This window comes from Jaculus jaculus, chromosome 7, assembly GCF_020740685.1.
Source record: "Jaculus jaculus isolate mJacJac1 chromosome 7, mJacJac1.mat.Y.cur, whole genome shotgun sequence".
NCBI classification, from domain to species: Eukaryota; Metazoa; Chordata; class Mammalia; order Rodentia; family Dipodidae; genus Jaculus; species Jaculus jaculus.
Window position 1 is genome coordinate 98,477,900 of NC_059108.1, and position 22,673 is coordinate 98,500,572.

General features: G+C 44.5%; 2 protein-coding genes and 3 pseudogenes across 6 annotated transcripts in view; 3 read left to right on the top strand and 2 right to left on the bottom strand.

Annotated features, from left to right (window-relative positions):
• Klhl28 (kelch like family member 28) overlaps positions 1–19,862 on the bottom strand; it is a 35,068-nt gene extending 15,206 nt beyond the window's left edge. Inside the window, exon 1 of one of the 2 annotated variants that reach the window (XM_004649140.3) lies at positions 19,570–19,862. The gene's annotated coding sequence lies outside the window, so the exon portion shown is untranslated. Of the gene's footprint in view, positions 1–18,225; positions 18,247–19,569 lie in introns of those variants that run through there. The other variant, XM_045155040.1, reaches the window with a different exon arrangement.
• On the bottom strand, positions 1,101–2,263 carry LOC101599017 (annotated as a pseudogene).
• Positions 3,275–4,897, top strand: LOC101599312 (annotated as a pseudogene).
• LOC101606801 lies at positions 11,069–12,008 on the top strand (annotated as a pseudogene).
• Positions 19,801–22,673, top strand: part of Togaram1 (TOG array regulator of axonemal microtubules 1) — a 108,950-nt gene continuing 106,077 nt past the window's right edge. For 2 of the 4 annotated variants that reach the window (XM_045155038.1, XM_045155039.1), the window contains exon 1: positions 19,950–22,185. In XM_045155038.1, coding sequence (XP_045010973.1) covers positions 20,143–22,185 — 2,043 coding nt within the window. In that variant the 5' untranslated portion in view covers positions 19,950–20,142. The other 2 variants (XM_004649143.2, XM_045155037.1) reach the window with 2 other exon arrangements.

Here is a 22,673-nt window from a genome sequence, read left to right on the forward strand (position 1 = left end):
GCTAAGGTTGCTACCAATCAGGTTCTCGTGCACCACCTAGCTCTGCCTGAACCTGTGATAAACTACAAGGACCTCACTCAATGTGATGATATTGTCCCATTATAAAAACAAAGGGCCCATAACTGTGGGCTAACTCCACAGTGCATGACCCATATACCTCAACGAGAAGGGGCCAGGGCGAGGGGGTAGGACATGAATGAGCCTAACAATGGTACCAACTTGACTGTATTCAATGTGTACAAAACTAATAAAATAATTAATTTTTTTGAAGTGTCCACGTTTATTCAAACCTTTCTGGGGCCCACTGGGCTAAGCCTCTTTGGAGAGTCCCTGGCCTGTCCCTGTTTAATGCAAATCTGTACATGAGGCAGACCAAACAATAAGAAAAAAAAGGCGGAGGAGGAAGAAGAGGAAGGAAAAGAAATGCAGTGCTTGAAGAGTTAGCAGCAAAGTGCTGATGGAGTGCTAGTGTTAAGTACAACAAAGACCACCTCTGCTCACCCTGTTTCTGGTCTCCAGGGCTGGCCCCTGTTGCTAGAGCCACTCTACCATCTCCGCACCTGCAGGAGCCTAGCAGGGCTTCTCAGCAGGGCAAGCACACAACTTCCTGTGGCCAGGGCAGGAGAGAGCAGGCGAAGCAGGAGGGGAAGGTCAGAAAACCACTGCGGCTTCACCTGGGATAGGGAGTCTTCTTCAAGGCCTCTTCCACAGGCCTCTCAAAGCCCCCTTGTTCCCTGGGGACAGAGGCCAGCCCCTCCTGGAAGGCACAGGTTGACAGAGGGCCGGGCCCATAGACCCATCGGGGAAGTCAGCCTCTGGCCAAGCTAGTCTGAGGGTTCCAGGGAAGGACCCTAGGCCATAACTGAGCCTTCCCACTACCCCATGCCCTGCTGAAAAGTGCTGAGGCTCCAAGCAACTACAGTGCAAGAGAAATCAGGACAATGAAGGTTTAGACAAGGTGGCAGGATCCTGGGAGCAGGCAGGCCAGGTAGTGGTTGAACACAGATGGAGAGTCCCCGAGGGGGATGGAGGAAGAGGAGCTGTGGAGTCACAGGGCACCTGCCTTGCTGGGTGGCTCCGGTGCCTACTGGCAGCTCAGCCTACCGGCTGGCCATCTTAACGTGTAGGCTCTGGTGGGCAATGAGGTGCGCCCGCTGCTTGAAGCTCTTGTCGCATTCGCCGCAGCCAAAAGGCCTTTCGCCGGTGTGCACACGCCGGTGGTCCAGCAGGTAGGAGCGCAGCGAGACGCTTTTGCCGCAGTCGCTGCAGCCGAAGGGCTTCTCGCCGATGTGGATGCGCTGGTGGTCGGCCAGGTAGGCGCTGCGGCTGAAACTCTTGCCACACTCCGAACACGAGAAGGGCTTTTCGCCCGTGTGCACGCCCTGTTGTCGCACCAGGTCTGAGGAGCTGCGGAAGCTCTTGTCGCACTCGGGGCACTTGTGCGGCTTCTCCCCTGTGTGCGTGCGCTGGTGCCGGGCCAGATCCGAGCCCCAGCGGAAGCACTTCCCACACTGCCCGCAGCTGTGCGACTTCTCGGTCGCCAGATCCCGGAACTGCCGGTGGCGTGTGGGAGGACGCCCGCGTCTGGCCCCCACCAACCCACCCAGGGCTGCCCTGGCTGGGTCTCCCAGGCTTCAGCTTCCTCGGGGTTCCAGGACACAGTCACCTTGCAGCCTGCCGGATGACACTGCGGTCACCGCCTCTTCCAGTGGGGGCCTTTCACTCTGGCTTTTGGATCCCAAACAGTGGCTGTGCTGCTTCTGGGCTGCAGGCGGCTGTCCCTGGATTGCTGCCATCAGGAGAGGCCCCTTGGCCTGTGAGCCGGGGCCTGCAGCCTGGGATCCTCCTCCTCTGAGGGTACATCCTGTGGCCAGGCTTTTAGTAACTGATTCTGTAGGTCCTCCTCCAAGGCAACAGCTTCCTCACCACTCCCCAGGTGCTGACCGCACACCCGGGCCTGGATCTCCCCCGGCAGCACGCTCAGGAACTGCTCCAGCACCAGAAACTCCAGGATCTGCTCCTTGGTACGCAGCTCAGGCAGCAGCCAGGGGCAGCAGAGCTCCCAAAGTTGGCTGAAGGCCTCGTGTGAACCATCCACATCCCCGTAGCAGAACTGACAGAATCGCTGGCGGCAGGATTCTGAATCCCGGCTGTCCACCTCCTGGACAGATTCCTGCTCCCAGGAGCAGTCTTCTACCTTCACAATCTGAAGTCCTTCTCCCTCCCCAGGAGCCTGGCCCAGGGGCTCCTGGAGGGATACCATTCCCCTGGCCTAAGGCTCAGCCACAGGGCTGGCCAGCCACAACTTGGACCCCAGGGCTGATCCTCTCAGTCTCCCAGAGGGATGCCCTGCTATAGCTGGGCTGGCATCAGGACATGTACTCCAGGGTTAAAGCATTTGCCTACAAAGCCAAAGGACCCAAGTTTGATTCCCCAGGACCCACGTAAGCCAGATGCACAAGGGGGCATATGCATCTGGAGTTCATTTGCAGTGGCTGGAGGCCCTGGCATGCCTATTCTCTTTCTCTCTCTCTCCTTCTCTCTGTGTCTCTACCTGCTTATTTCTCTCTTCATCTGTAATAAATAAAAATATTTTTAAAAATATATGATAATCCTAGGGCTGAGGAGATGGCTCAGTGATTAAAGTCCTGGCCCATAATGACTTACAATCCAACTTTGATTCCCCAGTACCCACAAAAAGCCAGGTGAACAAAGTGGAACTTGCATCTAGCATTTGTTTGCAATGGCTAAGACCCTTATATGCCCATTCTTTCTCTCTCTCTGCCAGGCATGGTGGTGCATGCCTTTAATCTCGGTACTCAGGAGGCAGAGGTGGAAGGAATGCTGTGAGTTCAAGCCTGGCCTGTGACTATATAGTGAATTCCAGGTAAGCCTGGGCTACCTTGAAAAAACAAAATAAGAATAATAATCTTAATTTTTTTACATGAAGTAGCATGTCAAGGATATGTTTTCAAACAATACTGGATAAGAGAGTGGGTGGTCCATATACACCATGAGTTGCTAACCGTTGATGCTAAATAAACACATGGAAGGTCATCTTAGTAATCTACCTTTACATGGTTCTGAACTTTACACAGTAAAAATGGGTGTTTATCAAAGGAGAATACAAGGCACCAAATTTTGAGCAGATATCTTTAGTTCCGAGCTAAGATACATTAATTCTCTTCATTATCAGAGCAGGAATATCAGATAGACACTTTTATCACTATTTCTACTTTACATATAAAGAAATTAGGAGAGGCTTCCTGGGCAGATGCCTCTCAAACTTAATGGAGCTCCCTATAGGAGTACCTGCCTCCTTCAGCCCACTAGTAGTGCACTGGTAAATGCTACAGAATGGCCACCTTTTGTTGTGACATTGGATGAAGTGGAGCTGATCCATTTTGAGAGGGTCCAGTTTCACCTGAAGAACTTTGATATTTTTTAATAATTTTTTAATAATTGTCTACAAGGATTACAGCAAGAAAGTTACCATGATTAATGCCATTCCTGTAGCCTCTCTTGACCCCATCAAGGAATGGTTGAATTCCTGTGACCTAAAGTACACAGAAGGCGTACAGTCCCTAAACTGGACTAAGATCATGAAGACCATTGTTGATGACCCAGAGGGCTTTTTTGAGCAAGGTGGCTGGTCTTTCCTGGAACCTGAGGGTAAGGGAAGTGATGCTGAGGAAGAGGATTCAGAATCTGAAATTGAAGATGAGACTTTCAACCCTATAGAGGATGACTATGAAGAGGAGGAGGAAGACAGTGGTGAAGATTATTCATCAGAACCAGAAGAATCAGACTATTCCAAGGAGTCTCTGGGCAGTGAAGAAGAGAGTGGGAAAGACTGGGATGAGCTGGAGGAAGAAGCCCGAAAAGCGGACCGTGAAAGTCGTTATGAGGAAGAAGAAGAACAAAGTCGAAGAATGAGCCGGAAGAGAAAGGCATCGGTACACAGTTCAGGACATGGCTCTAACCGTGGTTCCCGACATAGCTCTGCACCCCCTAAGAAAAAGAGGAAGTAGCATTTGAACTTTGTTCCTGAGCCTCCATTCTTCCTCCAGACAACTCCTAAAAAATTTACCATGACATAGAAACTGTATTTTTCTTTTTGGTTTCTTTGAAGTTTTGCCATTTGTGTTTATGGGTTTAGGGGGCCATTTGTGTGGACCAATCTACTCGGGGAATTCCAGGTCCACCAGGACATGTGCCAATGGCCCCATTCAGATGGAAAGGGAGGAGGTATTCTTGAAGAAGGGCAGAGGCTCCCACTGTTAATACCGTTCATTCCTCTCTTCTGTTCACTTCTGCCAGGACATCGATGGCTAATCTAATCTCTAGTGTCTCAAAACTGTATTTTCAAGACAGTGGTACCTGGTGACCATTAACTATTTGTACCATGGTGGGATTTTTTGTTTCGTTTTGTTTTTTGTTTCCTGGCTTTATGAGACAGGGTCTCACTGTGTAGTCCTGGCTGTCCTGGAACTATGTAGACCAGGCTGACTTCAAACTTGTGGCAGTCCTGCTCTGCCTCCCAAGTACTGGGATTATAGGCCTGAACCATCACATCCAGCTGTCCCGTGGTTCTTGACCAGCAGATTTAGTCCTCCATGCTTGTCCTACTGCCTTGACCTTCCTCACATCTACGTTCTATATTTGTGATACTCAAAAGGTTTTTGGAATTTGCTAACACTTGTGATAACTACACATCTGAGCTAATGAGGCACATTGGGCTGACTCATGCCTTTGTCTTAAGCTTCCCTGGTCTCTTGCCTGCTGTACACTCTGAGGCATTTCTGCTGCCTTGGAAAGACAGTGAGAAGCAGTGATGCTGCCTGGCTCTATTTTTTTCTCCTGACAAATTCAACATGGTACAGGGCTAAAGGATAATTGTCACTGTCTCTTGTGATGCTTCTGAGAAAGAATGGTTATGCTTCATACACTGCAAGTGAATCTTGAGTCAACATAGATCTGGAAAGGGCAAGTCATGCCTTTGGCCTAAAATACCTTGACTTGAGAAAAGAAAAGAGGAAGGGAGGCCATGTCTACAGCACAGCCTTGGCACTGCTGCTCCTTACTTTGATTTGTCCTGCATTGTCCTATATCACTATTTCTATTGAACAGCTTTTTAAAGTATTGGGGGCATTTATCTTGCCATCCTCCCCTTCTGGTTCACTACACCCACCTATCCCATTGCACCTCCTTCTGTGACTTTAAGAGAAGAGGTGGGGGGGGTCCCTCAGATGTTATGTGTTTTTTTTGTTTGTTTGTTTGTTTTTCTCCTTAGCAGTAGGATTGATATTTTGAATTTTGGAAGAACTAAAAGATAAATAAAGTGAGGTTTTTTGTTGTTTTGTTTTTGTAAAAAAGAAAAAAAGAAATTAGAAGAGAACCATTAAGCCCAAGTCAAGATTTAAACCTTAACATTGTTTCCCAAATTCTTAAATATTATGTTATACTGCCTCAGTTATTTAGGCTCATAATTTCTGAATCTTTTAAAACCAGAAACAATAACTGTTCCAAATAGAAAACGGTAAAGCAAGCCAGGCATGGTGGCACTTGTCTTTAATCCCAGCCCTCAGGAGTCAGAGGTAGGAGGATCTCTTTAAATTTTATGTCACCTGGAGACTACATAGTGAATTCCAGGTCAGACTGGGCTCGAGTGAGACCCTACCTGGGATTGGGGCGGGGAGAAGGCAGGAAACAGAAAAGCAAATCCTAGCACTTGGCAGAAGTTAAGGCTACACAGTGAGTTCCAGGCCAGCCACCCAGTATTACATAATGACATCCTGTCTTCAAGCAGCAAAACAAAAGTAAACTACAAAGGTCATGTTGATATAAATGTGCAGATCAGATAAAAATGGTATCACAGCTTTCAAATGAAATAAAGAGGAAATCCAGGGAATAATCATTCATTCTTTTCTGCTGTTAGTAGATATGATAGACTGAATTCCCCCCACATATCTGCCAGATTTTTGTTATTTTTTTTAATATTCTATTTTTATTTATTTAGCAGAGAAAGAGGGAGAGAGAGAGAGAATGGATGTGCCAGGGCTTCCAGCCACTGCAGACAAACTCCAGACGTATGCACCCCTAGGTCCTGGGGAATCAAACCTGGATCCTTTGGCTTTGCAGGCAAACACCTTAACTGCTAAGCCATCCCTCCAGCCCTCTGTTATTTTTTAAATTAATTAATTAATTAATGAGAGAGAGAGAGACAGACAAAGAATGAGAGAATGGGCCAGCAAGGCCTCCAGACACTGCAAACGAACTCCAGATGCATGTACCACTTTGTGCATCTGGCTTATGTGGGTCCTGGGGAATTGAACTGTGGTCCTTTGGCTTTTCAGATAAGTGTCTTAACTGTGACACCATTTCTCCAGCCCAGATTTTTGTTCTTAATTTTAGTAGTACAGAAAACTAAGAGTGCTCTACATCTGAGAACTAGATGAGCCAATCTTGAGTAAACAGTATCAATCTGAAAGGTTTAACAAGGTAAAGTACAAGGTACTGTGCTTCATTTCTAATCATATTCACATTGAGAAAATAACCACAGTAAGCGAGATGAAGACTTCACAATCTTAGGTCTGAAAGCAAGATAATAAAGGCCAACCTGTGAGGTTAGCATCAGTCTTAATTGACATCTCAGCCACACAAGAAGTGGTGCTGAAATCAGCTGGGAGGCAATTAACTGCTACCATATAAACAGAGCTCACAACCACAGCCAGTAGGCAGAGGAGAAAGGAGAACTGCCTTTCAAAAATGTCAATAAATTGTAATCTTAGGACAGTATTTTATCATAACTTCTTTTTTATTAAATTCCTTTCTCACAATACATTTCTTACAGTGTAATTCAACTAATGACAAGATATAATTTGACCAGAACAAAGTGACATAATTTCTTTTTCTTTGAGAATGATTTTTTATTGTTTCTGGAGAAACAAAAGTAAAATAAGAAATCTGTCATTAACATGAATCATTGTATCTTGGCTTTGGAAATAACACAACAGAAAGCAAGTCTTGCACAGTGGTAGTAACCTCTCCAGGCTACATAATTAACCCTGTCCACTAAAATCTTGATTTCACCCTACAAGAGGCAATTGCTCCTTCTGAGAAGACTACACCCTTCCTGGAAGATTGGGATTCCTGAGACACCAACCAGAAATCTGTCTGGCTGATCAACTCAACCCCCCTTTCAGAACCTAGAAGAGGCTCAAAGCTGGCACTCTAGATGGGCTTCTCAAACCTCCTCTTGCCTCCTGGGGCAAGAGCTATATATTGCTAGGCTTCTCCAAGAACCCACTTATTCCCTCTCTTGGGCATGAGCTTTGTCTTCCTTCTATCTCTTAAATTCTTTTTTTTTTTTTTTTTCCCGAGACAAGGTCTTGCTCTAGCCCAGGCTGACCGGGAATCCACTATGTAATCTCAGGGTGGCCTTGAACTCACTGCAATCCTTCTACCTCTGCCTCCCAAGTGCTGGAATTAAAGGCATGCATACCATGCCTGACCCTTCTCTTAAACTCTATCTATAATCTAATAAAACCTGTAAACTTTTAAAAACTTGGTTTCAGTAGATGTGAAATCTTGGTAACTTATATAGATTACTTCTTGAGAGGCAATAAAGTTTGAATTTAAAAATTTATAGTTCTTATTAGATCATAAATACAAACTGGCCATGGAACATAAATTGAAGTAGATGAAAATATATCAGTGTTGTGCATCACCCAAACTCATATACTAAAGGTATGAAAGTAAGCATTCAGATGATGGAGAATGGAATTTCAAAGGGGAAAGTGTGGGGGTGGGGAGGGAGGGAATTACCATGGGATTTTTGTTTTGTTTTGTTTTTTTGGTTTTTTGAGGTAGGGTCTCACTCTAGCCCAGGCTGACCTGGAATTCACTATGGAGTCTCAGGGTGGCCTCGAACTCATGGCGATCCTCCTACCTCTGCCTCCCGAGTGCTGGGATTAAAGGCGTGCGCCACCACGCCCAGCTAAGGGATATTTTTTTATAATCATGGAAAATGTTAATAAAAATTTAAAAATTAAAAAAAAAGAAAGTAAGCATTCAGGACTGGAGAGAAGATCCGTGGGTAACAACACTTGCTGTACCATCCAAGTTTGGATCCCCAGGACCCACATAAAGTTGGACACTGTAGCATGCATCTGTAATCCCAGTTTGCCTACAGCTAGATGGAAGGCAAAACAGGAGAATCTCAGGAAGCTCATGTGCTAGCTAGCCTAGGATACAAAGTGATGACAAGAGGCTGTGCCTCAAAAAGGTGGAAGGTGAGGACCAGTATCTGAGGTTATCCTCTGACCTTCACACATTCACTGAAGCACACATCAGTTCTCTCTCTTTCTCTAACATATACCCATCAATAAAATTTTTAAAGTAAGCTCAAAATTTCTTAGTCTGGGCTAAGAAGACACTCAGCAGTTAAAGACCTTGCTTGTAAAGCCTGCCACCCTGGGTTCAATTCCCCAGTATTCACATAAAGCCAGATGCACAAAGTGGTATACGTGTCTGAAATTCTTTTACAGCAGCAAGATGCCTGGGTGTACCCATTTTCTCTTTTCTCACAAATAAGTAAATAAAGTTTTTTTTTTTTTAAATTAAACTAGGCTGGAAAGATGGCTTAGCAGTTAAGGCACTTGGCTATAAAGCCAAAGGACCCAGGTTCAACTCCCTAGGGCCCACATAAGCCAGATGCACAAGGTGGTATATGTGTCTGGAGTTCATTTGCAGTGGATGGAGGCCCTGGTGTACCCATTCTCTCTCTTTCTCTTTCTTAAATAAATAAAAATAAAATATTAAAAAAAATTTTAAACTTTCTTAACCTTTTATAAGGTTAAGTTAGAGATACATGTAACTAGTAAGATTTACAATAGAAGCTGGGTGTAGTGGCACATGCCTTTAATATCAGCAGAGGTAGGGAAGATTCCTGTGAATTCAAGACCATCCTGTGATTACATATTGAATTCCAAGTCAGCCTAGGCTTGAGTGAGACCCTAACTTGGAAAATAAAAATTTAGAATAGAAATCAAGACAGATTAAAACTGGGCTGGAGAGATGGCTTAGCGGTTAAAGCATTTGCCTGCAAAGCCAAAGGACCTTGGTTCGATTCTCCAGGACCCACATAAGCTAGATGCACAAGGGGCCGTATGCGTCTGGAATTTGTTTGCAGTGGCTGGAGGCCCTGGCATTCGCCATTTTCTTTCCCCCTCTCTCTGCTTCTTTCTTTCTCCAATAAATAAAAATAAAGTTAAAAAAAAAAGATTAAAACTATAACACACAACAAAAGCTATGAAAGATTAATAATGGAAAGTCTATATTATTTCCATTTTTTGACATTCGCTCCCCTTTCCACCAAACTTTCCCAAAACACTGAGCAAATAGCTAACCTGAATAATGTGGCATTCCTTTCCTTCCCCTTCAATTCCTTTCCTCTGGCCAGTTACCAATGCTGTACCTAAAGTGTGCTGCAGTACTAATGAAGAACTATTATCACCTCCAAAACTTTGTGTGAGAATTAAATGAGTTAGCAGTTACTAAGGACCTAGCACAGTATATGCCATATAGCAAACAATGAATGGAATTGTTATAATCATTTGTTAACATTAATAGTGCCTTTCAATTACATAACACTTCTTAAGCTATACCATTCTTAATAGTTTACAGAATTCACACTGATTTCTAATACTCTTGGGTGTCTGAAAAATTTATTAAGAACATAGAAAAAATATTTAGTAATTCAACAAATTCACTGTCTCTCACTATGAAAATAAAGGATGCCTTTAGAGCAACAATGTTTACTCTTCTTGTCTACAGCTCAAAAAGTTATGTAACACACATTTGCCTGTAATACAATAATTTAGCTCAACTACTTGGTAATATTGAAATTTTCACTTTACCCTAATTTAAAATTTTCAGTATAGCCTTAACTATAGCCTTTCAACTTTCTGGTGAAATTTATAATGTAATTAAAAGGGTATTCCTATTACTTAATTTGGTTAAAAAACTGGGTTTTGGGGGGGGTTGTGTGTTTGTTTTTGTTTTCTGTTGTTTGAGGTAGGGTCTTACTCTAGCCCCGGGTGACCTGGAATTCACTATGTAATGTCAGGGTGGCCTTAAACTCTGGAATTCACTATGTAGTGTCAGGGTGGCCTTAAACTCCCAGTCATTCTCCTACCTCTCCCTCTAAAGTGCTGGACTTAAAGGCATGCAGCACCACGCCCTGCAAAACTATTCTTTACTAAATGTGTAATTAGAGACTTTTTAAGTCAATACAGATAAGACTTCCAGAGTTCAGGAACAAAATTGTGTGTGATTTGTGTTTGCATGTCTATGCAGGTACTGGTGGAGGTCAGGGGCTAATGTCTAGTATCTTTCTTGATCACTTTCAACCTTATTTATTGAGACAAGGGCCCTCATTTCAACCCAGAGCTCACCACTTTAAACACTGAGCCATCTCCCCTACCCCACAAGAACAGCTTTTTTAAAAAGCTTAAAAATAGGGCTGGAGAATTGGCTTAGCGGTTAAGCGCTCGCCTGTGAAGCCTAAGGACCCCGGTTTGAGGCTCAGTTCCCCAGGTCCCACGTTAGCCAGATGCACAAGGGGGCGTATGCATCTGGAGTTCGTTTGCAGTGGCTGGAAGCCCTGGCGCGCCCATTCTCTCTCTCCCTCTATCTGTCTTTCTGTGTCTGTCCCTCTCAAATAAATAAATAAAAAAAGAATAAAAAAAAATTTAAAAAAAAAAAGCTTAAAAATAAAATCTGGCTTCTCTAGCTAGGTGTCCTCTTTAGAATGACACCGTCTTTCAACCCTGTGTGGTGAGCTGGCGGGATTGCTTAGTGGTTAAGGCATTTGCCTGCAAAGCCAAAAGACCTCGGTTTGATTCCCCAGGACCCATGTTAGCCAGATGTACAATGTGGCACATGTGTCTAGAGTTTGTTTGCAGTGGCTGGAGGCCCTGGCATGCCCATTCTCTCTCTCTCTCTAATAAATATATAAGTAAAAATATTTTAAACCCTGCGTGGCAATCTCTGACACACTGCCATGATGCCCAGGGAAGACAGGGTGACCTGGATGTCCAACTTCTTCCTTAAGACCATCCAACTCTTGGATGACTATACAAAATGCTTCATCATGGGAGCAGACAATGTGGGCTCCAAGCAGGTGCAGCAGATCCACATGTTTCTCCGAGAAAAGGCTGTGTTGCTGATGGACAAGAACACCGTGATGCTCAAAGCCATCCGAGGACACCTGGAGAACCACCCAGCTCTGGAGAAACAGATGCCCCATAACCGAGGGAATTTGAGCTTTGTGTTCATGAAGACGGACATCACTGAGATGAGGAACATGATGCTAGCCAATAAGGTGCCAGCTGCTGCCCATACTGGTACAACTGCCCCATGGGAAGTCACTTTGCCTGACCAGAACACCAGTCTGGGGACCAAGAAGACCTCCTTCTTTCAGGCTTTAGGCGTCACCACCAAAATTACCAGGGGTACCACTGAAACTGAGTGACGTGCAGCTCATCAAGACTGGAGACAAAGTGGGAGGCAGCGAGGCCACCCTGCTGAACACGCTGAACATCTCCCCCTTCTCCTCTGGGCTGATCATCCAGCAGGTGTTTGACAATGGCAGCACTTACAACCCTGAAGTGCTTGACATCACAAAGGATACCCTGCATTCTTACTTCTTGGAGGGTGTCCGCAATGTTGCCAGTGTTTGTCTGCAGATTGGTTACCCAACTGTTGCGTCAGTGCCTCATTCTATCATCAAGGGGTACAAGCAGGTCCTGGCTTTGACTGTGGAGACTGAGTACACCCTCCCACTTGTGGAGAAGGTCAAGGCCTTGGCTGAACCACCTACATTTGTGGGTGCTGGCACAGTGGCCGCCTCCACCACTGCGGCTCCTGCTGCTGCTGAGGCCCCAGACAAAGTGGAAGCAAAGGAAGAGTCAGAGGAGGACATGGGATTTGGTCTATTTGACTGATCACCAGAAAGCAACCAAAAAGTCAACTTTATTTGGAAAACATGGAAATAAAGGGTTACTTCTCTTTAAAAACAAATTTGGCTGGAGAGATGGATCAGCAGTTAAGGCACTTGCTTGCAAAGCCTAATGACCTGGGTTTTATTCCCCAGTGCTCATGTAAAGCCAGATATACAAAATGGCACATTCATCTGGAGTTCATTTGCAATCTCTGGAGGCCCTGGCATGCTCACTCTCTGTGTTTCTCTCTTCTCTCTCTCTCTGCTTGCAAATAAATAAATAAGTAAATAAACATTTAAAAGATCTTTGTACCTGCAATAGATATAAATTATATATCAAATATTTAAGATTTATATTTCATAACCATAAAAGATAATTAGTAAGCTATGTGATGGCAATGAAGTCTCCTTTACTAAATATCCACCATGGAAACTAGTGTATTTGCCAAGATTTCATCAGTGAGACAAAATGTAACAGATATAAATTGTAACATACAGTGACCTATGAAAAAAAGGTAAAAAAAAAAACATATATATATATATATATATATATATATATACACACATACATATATATATATCAATATCAGAGCTGGACAAGGTGGTGCACACCTTTAATCCCAGCACTCAGGAGGGAGAAGTAGGAGAACTGCTGTGAGTTCAAGGCCAGCCTGAGATTATATAGTGAATTCCAGGTCAGCCTGGGCTACAGCAAGTCCCTACCTCAAAAAAATAAATAAGATTCATGGGCTACAGAGATGGCTCAACAGTTCAGGCACTTGCCTGCAAAGCCTAATAGCCCAGTTTCTATTCCCTAGTACTCATGTAAAGCCAGATGCACTAAGTGGTGCATGCATATGGAGTTTGTTTGCAGTGACTAAAGGCCCTGGAGCATCTACTCTCTTTCTCTGTCCACTTGCAAATAAGTAAATAGATTCATTGTTTCCAGAAAGCAGGGCAGGACTGCAGCTTGGTTTACATATCCATTTCACTTCAGCAGTATTATTTATAGAAATAATGGAGTAGGCCTGGAGAGAAGGTTCAGCAGTGAAGGTACTTGTCTACAAAACCAAAAGATCCAGGTTCGATTCCCTGGTACCCACATAAAACCAGACGCACAAGGTGGCACATGTGTCTGAAGTTCATTTGCTATGGCTAGACGCCCTGGGACAAGTGCACCTATTTTCTCTATCTGTCTGTCTTTCTCTCTCAAAAATACTTTTTTAAAAATTGAAAATGATTTCTTATTGTTTAATCTTTTGAGTTCTTTGTATATCCTAGATATTAATCCTCTATCAAATGTTAGCTGGCAAAGATTTTTTCCCATTCTGTAGGTTGCCTCTTTGCTTTATTCACAGTGTCCTTTGCTGTACAAAATCTTTGTAATTTCATGAGGTCCAAGCAGTCAATCTGTGGCTTCATTGCCTGAGCAACTGGGGTTATATTCATAAAGTCTTTGCCAAGACCAATATGTGGAAGGGTTTCCCCTACTTTTTCCTCTAGCAGTTTCAGAGTTTCAGGTCTGATGTTAAGGTCTTTAATCCAAGTGGACTTAATTCTTGTGCATGAAGAGAGAAGAATCTATTTTCATCTTTCTACAGATAAATAACCAGTTTTGCCAGCACCACTTGCTGAAGAGGCTGTCTTTTCTCCAATGAGTATTTGGGGCATTTTTATCGAATATCAGGTGGCTGTAGCTACTTGGACTTGCATCTGGGTCCTCTATTCTGTTCCATTGATCTACATGCCTGCTTTTGTGCCAGTACCATGCTGTTTTTGTTATTATGGCTCTTATTATTATGGGGTAAAATCAGGTATAGTGATACCACCAGCCTCATTTTTGTTGCTCAGTATTATTTTAGATATTTGAGGTTTTTGTGATTCCAAATGAATTTTTGGATTGTTGTTTCTATTTCCTTGAAGAATGCTGTTGGAATTTTGATGGGGATTACATTAAATGTGTAGATTGCTTTTGGTAAGATTGCCATTTTCCCAATATTGATTCTTCCGATCCAAGAACAAGGGATATTTTTCCATTTCCTAGTGTCCTCTGCAATTTCTTGCTTGAGTGTTTTAAAGTTCTCATTGTAGAGATCCTTTACTTCCTGGGTTAGGTTTATTCCAAGGTACTTTATTTTCTTTGATACAATTGTGAATGAGAGTGATTCTCTGATTTCATTCTGTGTATGTTTGTTAGCATATAGGAAGGTTACTTATTTCTGTGTGTTTATTTTGTATCCTGCTACATGGCTGTAGGTGTTTATCAACTCTAACAGTTTTCTGGTAGAGTCTTTAGGGTCCTTTATGTATAGAATCATGTCATCTGCAAATAATGATAACTTGATCTCTTCCTTTCCAATTTGTACCCCTTTTATGTGCTTCTCTTGCCTTATCGCTATGGCTAAGACTTCTAAAACTATATTAAATAAAAGTAGGGACAGTGGGCACCCTTGTCTTGTTCCTGATTTGAGTGGAAAAGCTTCCAATTTTTCCCCACTTAAAGACCTCAGACCTGAAACTCTGAAAGTGCTACAGGAAAAAGTCAGGGAAACCCTTCAACATATTGGTCTTGGTAAAGACTTTCTGAATATAACCCCAGTTGTTCAGGCAATAAAGCCACAGATTGACTGCTGGGACCTCATGAAATTAAAAAGATTTTGTACAGCAAAGGACACTGTGAATAAAGCAAAGAAGCAACCTACAGAATGGGAAAAAATCTTTGCCAGCTATACATCTGATAGAGGATTAATATCTAGGATATACAAAGAACTCAAAAAATTAAATAATAAGAAATCAAACAAACCAGTTAAAAAATGGGCTATGGAAGTAAAAGAAGAAATACGAATGGCATATAAACATCTAAAAAAAAATGTTCTACATCCCTAGTCATCAGGGAAATGCAGATTAAAACTACATTGAGATTCCATCTCACTCCTATCAGATTGGCCACCATTATGAAAACAAACGAACATAAATGCTGGCGAGAATGCAGAAAAAGAGGAACCCTTCTACACTGTTGGTGGGAATGCAATCTGATCCAGCCATTGTGGAAATCAGTGTGGAGGTTCCTAAGACAGCTAAAAATAGATCTACCATATGACCCAGCTATAGCACTCCTAGGCATATATCCTAAGGACTCATCTCATTTCCTTAGAAGTGTATGCTCTACCATGTTTATTGATGCTCAATTCACAATAGCTGGGAAATGGAACCAGCCTAGATGTCCCTCAACTGATGAGTGGATAATGAAGATATGGCACATTTATACAATGGAGTTCTACTCAGCAGTAAAGAAAAATGAAGTGATGAAATTTGCAGGAAAATGAATGGATCTGAAAAGGATTATACTAAGCGAGATAACCCAGGCCCAGAAAGTCAAGTGTCGCATGTTTTCTCTCATAAGTGGATCCTAGCTACAGATGACTGGGCTTCTGTGTGAGAAGGAAAAAACTCAGTAGCAGAGGCCAGTAAAGCTAGAAAAGAGATAGAAAGGGAAGAGAAAGGAAGGGAGGGGGGCACTTAATAGGATGGTATTGCATATATGTAAGTAGAAGAATAGATTAATGGGGGTGAAAAGGCCCAAAATGAGGTCTGGGGAAGAGATTGAGTAAAGGAAAGGTGGAGGGGCAGCTAATCAAAATCTAAGAGGATATAAATAAAACATATGTAATCCTACTTTTTTGGACAATGGAACATTCAGGAACTGTAGATTGTTGCTAGAAAATTTTCAGTGCCAGGGATGGGATATCTTCCAGTGAGTTGTTGGCCAGGGAGATCCCTGATGCCCCCTAAACATTATAGGCCATTGCCGAGGCCCTTGGTTTCCTACCAGGAATAGATGGTAAGACCCTATTGCTGAAGACTCCACATACTTGGGCTGCAAGGCCACTGAGAAATCTTGCTGGAACTGAGCTGATAACCTCCTCCATGTAGACCAGCTGACAGAAAGCTGGAAGAAGCCATTCTGCATGCAGTTCAATGGGAGAAAGAGAAATCACCAGTGAAGATACTCATCAGCGGACACTGGAAGCCTTATAATTGGTCAGCCAGGCCAAATGAGCCAATGGGTACAATAGTGGCACATCTGTTATGGGGGAAACCAACTACCCTCTAAGTGGACTGGAGGCTTGCTCCATGGTAAGGGAATACATCCCTGATACTGAAAACTTAAAACAGGAGTAGTCAGAAGCCCTAGGGGTGTAACATCTCCTGTTGTCTGGCCAAATGTATATACAATGCTTATCAAACTGCCCAGTAAGCACTTCTCTTAATGTTCACATTCTTATATTAATGCTACTTTAACTTTTGGTTGAGAATCTTCTCTTTTCAGATGGCAGTGACCTTGGGACGACTCAGAAGGTATCATGGTGATGGAAAGAAATGACCATAGTGCTCAGTCCTGCAATATCTCCATCACAACTTCCAAGGCTCAGTGTCTAATGTGGACGAGGTGGTGGAAAAAATGTAAGAGCTAAAGGAAGGGCAGGACTTCATACAACATGTTCCCTCCAGATACAAAATGGCCTGGATATCCATGGCCTCACAGTGCCTGATACTACCTGCATAAGACCATCACAAGAGGAGGAAAAGATCAAGACATCAAAAGTTGGGCTGGAGAGATGGCTTAGTGGTTAAGCGCTTGCCTGTGAAGCCTAAGGACCCCGGTTCGAGGCTTGATTCCCCAGGACCCACGTTAGCCAGATGCACAAGGGGGCGCATGCGTCTGGAGTTCCTATGCAGTGGCTGGAAGCCCTGGTGCATCCATTCTCTCTCTCTCTCTCTCTCTTTCTCTCTCTCTTGCTCGCTCTCAAATAAATAAATAAAAATAAAAAATTTAAAAAAAAAAGACATCAAAAGTAAATGAGAGACTGATTGAGATGGGGAGGGGGTATGATGGAGAGTGTAGTTTCAAAGGGATAAGTCGGGGGAGGGAGGGTATCACCATGGGGTATTTTTTATAATTATGGAAGTTGTTAATAAAAAATTTAAGTAAATACATAAATAAATAAATAAATTTTAAATCTAAAAAAAAATTAAATGAGGTAATTCTTAAACTTCCACAACAACTGATGATAAAAAACCATTCATAACTTCCCAAGTTCCCTTTCTTTAATTTTATAATTGCCCCACACATCTAGTTATTAACTTGGCTTCCCAAATTCTTAGTTCTTAACAGTGCACTGAATTTTCAACCTGAGAATTCTGATCATTAGCAAGGATTACCTTCTATCCCAACATAAGCTGGCATTCTAATGTGTACATTCTAATACATCCATTATTCTGTTACTTCCTTTCATGTGGATTGGGTTCCTGAACTCTAAGTAAAACTACACATTTGAGCTACTTAGGTTGGAAACATGGGAATATTTCTCCATTTTTTCTCTTTCAGTTTTGTCTTCTTAGGGAATAAAACCTAGAGTTTTGCATAAGCTAGGTAAATGCTCTACCAAGGGCTGACATTCCCAACCATCTGACACTTTCTGAGTGATAGGATTAAAGTATCTCTTGGTTTGCATTCCCTTGCCCTTACTCTGGCCCTAACAAACAGAAAAGGGGTGGTGACAGTAGCTCACCCCCCCCCCATTCCTACTGTCCTTCTAAAATTACACTAGCCAAATAATATTTAGGCCAACTCACTTCCACATTAAAATGACCAGTGAAGGTTCAGAATGTAGCTCAGTAGTAAAGCACTTGCCTAGCATACATGAGGCCCTGGGTTTCATCTCCAGCTGTTCCTCAGCTACAAATGAGATAAGACCTAGGTTTTAAACCAAAACAGACGGCTGGGGAGATGGCTTAGTGGTTAAGCACTTGCCTGTGAAGCCTAAGAACCCCAGTTCGAGGCTCGATTCCCCAGGACCCATGTTAGCTAGATGCACAAGGGGGAGTGAGTGTCTGGAATTCATTTTCAGTGGCTGGAGGCCCTGGCACGCCCATTCTTCTCTCTCTACCTCTTTCTCTGTCTGTTGCTCTCAAATAAATAAATAAAAACAACAAAAAAAATTAAACCAAAACAGAGGTTACACACTTACAGTCTTATTTACATTAATATTCTTTTCACAAAATTAAGAAAAAACAGGCTGGAAAGATGGCTTAGTGGTTAAGGCACTTGCCTGTAAAGCATAAGGACTCATGTTCTACTCTCTAGATCCTACCTAAGCCAGCTACACAAAGGCGAGGCAAGTACAAGGTTTCACATGCCCACTAGGTGGTGCAAATACCTGTAGTTCGATTGCAGTGCCTGAAGCCCTGGGGTGCCAATGCTCTCTCTAAAATAAATGTAAACAAATGAAATTAAGTTTAAAAAACAAGAAAAATTTATGTTCAAATTGTGCTGTAAGGCAAAGTTCTGAAGTAATATTTTCAACTTGCATCATGAGCATAAAGTGGTTTGGCACATGATACTCTACTCCAAGACTTTAACAAGTATTTAAGATATAACATCTGTGCCTGGCATGGTGGTGCATGCCTTTAAGCCCAGCACTTGGGAGGAAGAGGTAGGAGGATCGCATGAGTTCAAGGCCACCCTGAGACTACATACTGAATTCCAGGTCAGCCTGGCCTAGAATGAGATCCTATCTAAAAAAAAAAAAAAAAAAAAACCAAAAGATATTACATCTGGTACAAAGTAGAGCAGAAATACTGGTATTTGAAGCAAATAAACGAACATATATATATTTAATTCTGTCTTCAAATTGTGTATGGTAATGCATACCTATAATCTCAGCATTCAGGAAGCCAATAAGGCAGGAGGATTGGAAGCTGTAGACTAGCTTGGACTACCTAGCAACATCCTGTTTCAAAAAAAAAAAATTCTCATACTCCAAAGTATTCTGCCTCACAGGATATTCTCTAGCTTTTCAATTGTGTCTGCTTAAGAGTTTCATTTCCAAAGAGAAAATACCCATCAAATTCTCAGCTCACCTGAAAAAAAGAAATGTGTATCAACCTAAGTCCACAGGGCAGAATTCTCTTGGGACTGTGATGCCAAGAACTTGCACTGCCTCTGAAATTGTCTTGGGATCTCCGTCTCTAGGAGACTGAAAGGCTGCGGAGACACCGAAGGATCCTGCTGGGAGACTAGGGAGGTGGGGGCGGAGGGAAAGGGTGAGTCCCACCGTGGGAACCTTATCTAATGTGAAGCGGCTCGCTTTAGGGAAAGCAGAGATCCTGTACATCTTAAAGAGATAAAGTGAGGGGGATAAAGTAAAGTGATAGAAAACCCGTATCCTCCCACAACCAGAGGATGAAGAGAAGTCAGAAAAGGAGACAAGGGCGAGGAAGGAGAGTCAAAGAGGGTGCCTAAAGACTGGAGGTGTAAAAAAAAAGTACTCTGTCTATGAGCTCGGCCCTGGAGACAGTCTGTGTACTGATCAGCGGTGTGCAGAAGGAAAGGATGGCACTGTGTATGGCAGAAAGCAACGCGTTTACAATGGTAACGAGCCCTGCATAAGAACATGTCGCCTGCTCCCGTCCAGTCCTTCACCTCTCACTCTAGGTCCCCTGGCAGTCGGGCAAAACTGCCCAAGCCTGCGCCGCTGGAGGGTAGCAAAAGGGAAAGTTACCTGAGTCCCAGGACTAACACCTGCAGCGACAGGAGGGAGGAGCTGCACACAACTGGAAGCCAGGCAGGATGCTCACTTGCTCTGGTCAAACCTCAACTCTTACGGGTGGGGCGGGGAACTTCCGCCCAGAGCAGGCGTAGCGTCATTTCCGTCTCTTATCTAGCTCCCTCTTCTCCTCCGCTGTAGCTACATCCTAAGGTTCCGACTTCCTCTTCCCGGAGCCTCAGGCCTCAGTTTTCACATCTTAGGTAGACTACACGACCCAGCATGCACCTCGGCAGGCCGGTTTTCCGGGTCACAGGGCCCGCGCTGGGTGCATCACCATGGAAGCGATCGGTTTGGTCACGTGGCGGCCCTGGTTACGCCCGGTGGCAGCTGTGGGGTCTGGGGTGCGGGCAGGGGCCATTTTGCCAGAGGCTGCCCGGAGGCGGCCTGGCAGCTGACTGACTCCGCTCCTCCTCTTCTTTCTTCCTCCGCAGCTTGGGGCCTGGAGAGGACCGCGAGGCTGGGCTCCAATCCAGCCTACGAAGACGGCAATGGTTCCCTGGAGCAGTCGCTCCCTGACGACCCTCCATGGCGGCTGCGCCGTTGGAGCTGCTCCCGCTGCCGCCCCTGCCCACCCGTGGTGCCTGTCGCCTCCAGAGCCGCGCTGCTCCTTCGGCCCCAGAGACTGATGCTGGTCGACCTGGGGGCGCGATGAGAGGAGAGAAAAACCTTTACTGCCGGGGAGCTGCCGGGGACCCCGGTTCCTGTCCGCCCACCCCGTCGCCCCTGGCCTCAACCCTAGTGCTGCCCGCCGAGGCGGTGTCGGGTAGCTGGTCCGGGCCCGGCGCTGGTTTGTCTGCGGGAGAGGAAGAGGAGACTCGGCTTCTGCAGCTCCTGCGCTCCGCCCCGGATCCTTCCGAGGCCTTTCAGGCGCTGCAGGCTGCTCTGCCGCGGCGGGGCGCCCGCCTGGGCTTTCCCCGACGCCGGGAAGCCTTGTATCGGGCGCTGGGCCGAGTGCTCGTGGAAGGGGGCAGCGATGAGAAGAGACTCTGCTTGCAGCTCCTCTCGGACGTCCTGCGCGGCCAGGGGGAGGCCGGCCAGCTGGAAGAGGCCTTCAGCTTAGCGCTTCTGCCCCAACTAGTCGTCTCCTTGCGAGAAGAGAATCCTGCCCTGAGGAAGGATGCGCTGCAGATCCTGCACATCTGTCTGAAACGCAGTTCTGGACAGGTGCTGAGAACGCTTATCGAAGGTCTGGAAAGTACGGATGCCCGGCTTAGGGCTTCCACCGCGCTACTGCTCCCTGTCTTGCTTACTCCCGAGGATTTGCTGCTGGGCTTGGATCTCACTGAGGTAATCATATCTCTAGCCCGAAAGCTTAGCGATCAGGAGATGGAAGAAGAATCCGAGATCGCTTTCTCCACACTTCAACAAATTGGGGAGCGGCTTGGCCAAGAAAGGTTTCAATCCTATATCTCTCGATTGCCGTCTGCCCTGAGGAGACACTACAATCGCCGACTGGAGTCCCAATTTGGAAGTCACGTTCCTTACTATTTGGAACTACAAGCCTGTGGGTTTTCTGACGATCCGGCCCCCTGTGTGGTGCCTGTTTCTAATAGCAATCTTAAATTTGGAATTATTCCTCAGGAGCTGCATGCAAGATTGCTGGATCAGGAAGACTATAAGAACCGGACTCAGGCCGTTGAAGAATTGAAACAGTTGCTGGGAAAATTTAGCCCTAATTCTACCCCTCATTCTAGTCTGGTTGGTTTCATTAGCTTGTTGTATAATTTGTTAGATGATTCTAATTTCAAAGTGGTCCATGGCACACTTCAAGTTCTGCATTTACTGGTTATTCGCCTTGGAGAGCAGGTACAACAGTTCTTGGGTCCAGTTATAGCCGCTTCTGTCAAAGTGCTGGCTGACAACAAGTTGGTGATCAAACAGGAATACATGAAAATCTTCCTAAAGCTAATGAAAGAAGTAGGTCCTCAGCAGGTGCTTTGTCTACTCCTGGAAAATCTTAAACATAAGCATTCTAGGGTTAGAGAGGAGGTGGTGAACATTTGCATCTGCTCCCTCCTGACCTATCCCAGTGAGGATTTTGACTTACCCAAACTGTCTTTTGATCTTGCCCCAGCTCTTGTAGATAGCAAACGCAGGGTCCGCCAAGCAGCTCTGGAAGCCTTTGCTGTGTTGGCATCATCTATGGGCTCAGGTAAAACCAGTGTCCTCTTTAAAGCTGTAGATACTGTTGAATTGCAAGATAATGGAGATGGTGTGATGAATGCTGTGCAGGCCAGACTGGCTAGAAAGACCCTCCCCAGGCTAACAGAACAAGGATTTGTGGAGTATGCAATACTCATGCCCTCTTCTGCGCAGTGTAGATCAAGTCATTTGGCACATGGAGCAGACACAGACTGGCTTTTGTCTGGTAACAGAACTCAGAGTGCCCATTGTTACTGTGGTGACCCTACGAGGGATAGTGTGCAGTTGTATGGATCTTACAGCCCAACTATCTGTACCCGAAGGGTAGTAAGTGCAGGAAAAGGAAAAAATAAATTACCATGGGAAAATGAGCAGCCTGGAGTCATGGGCGAAAACGAGACCTTCAATTCCAAGAATACAGAGCAGGTATGCTTCTCCAATTTTCTTTTTCTTTTTAAGATTTTTTTTTAAATTGACAGCTTCTATACTTACAACAAACCATGATATTTCCCTTCCCTCCCCCACTTTCCCCTTCTCAACTCTGCTCTCCATCATATCCCCTCCCTTAGTCTCTTTTATTTTGATGTCATCATCTTTTTCTCCGATTATGAGATTATGAGGGTCTTGTGCCCATATTGCTAGGAACTGTGAGGCCAGTTTTTGTGTGGACAGTTGCATTGTAAGGAGTGGTACCCTTCCTTTGGCTCTTACATTCTTTCCGTCGCCTCTTCCGCAATGGACCCTGAGCCTTGGAGGGTGTGAGAAGTTTCAGTACTGGACACTCTTCCATCCCTTTTCAGCACTGTATTGCCTTTTTGATCATCCCAGTGGTCATCGCCATCTGAAAAGAGAAGCTTCTCTAACCAGAAGTGAGAGTAGCATTAATATATGAATATGAACATTAGGTGTAGTGC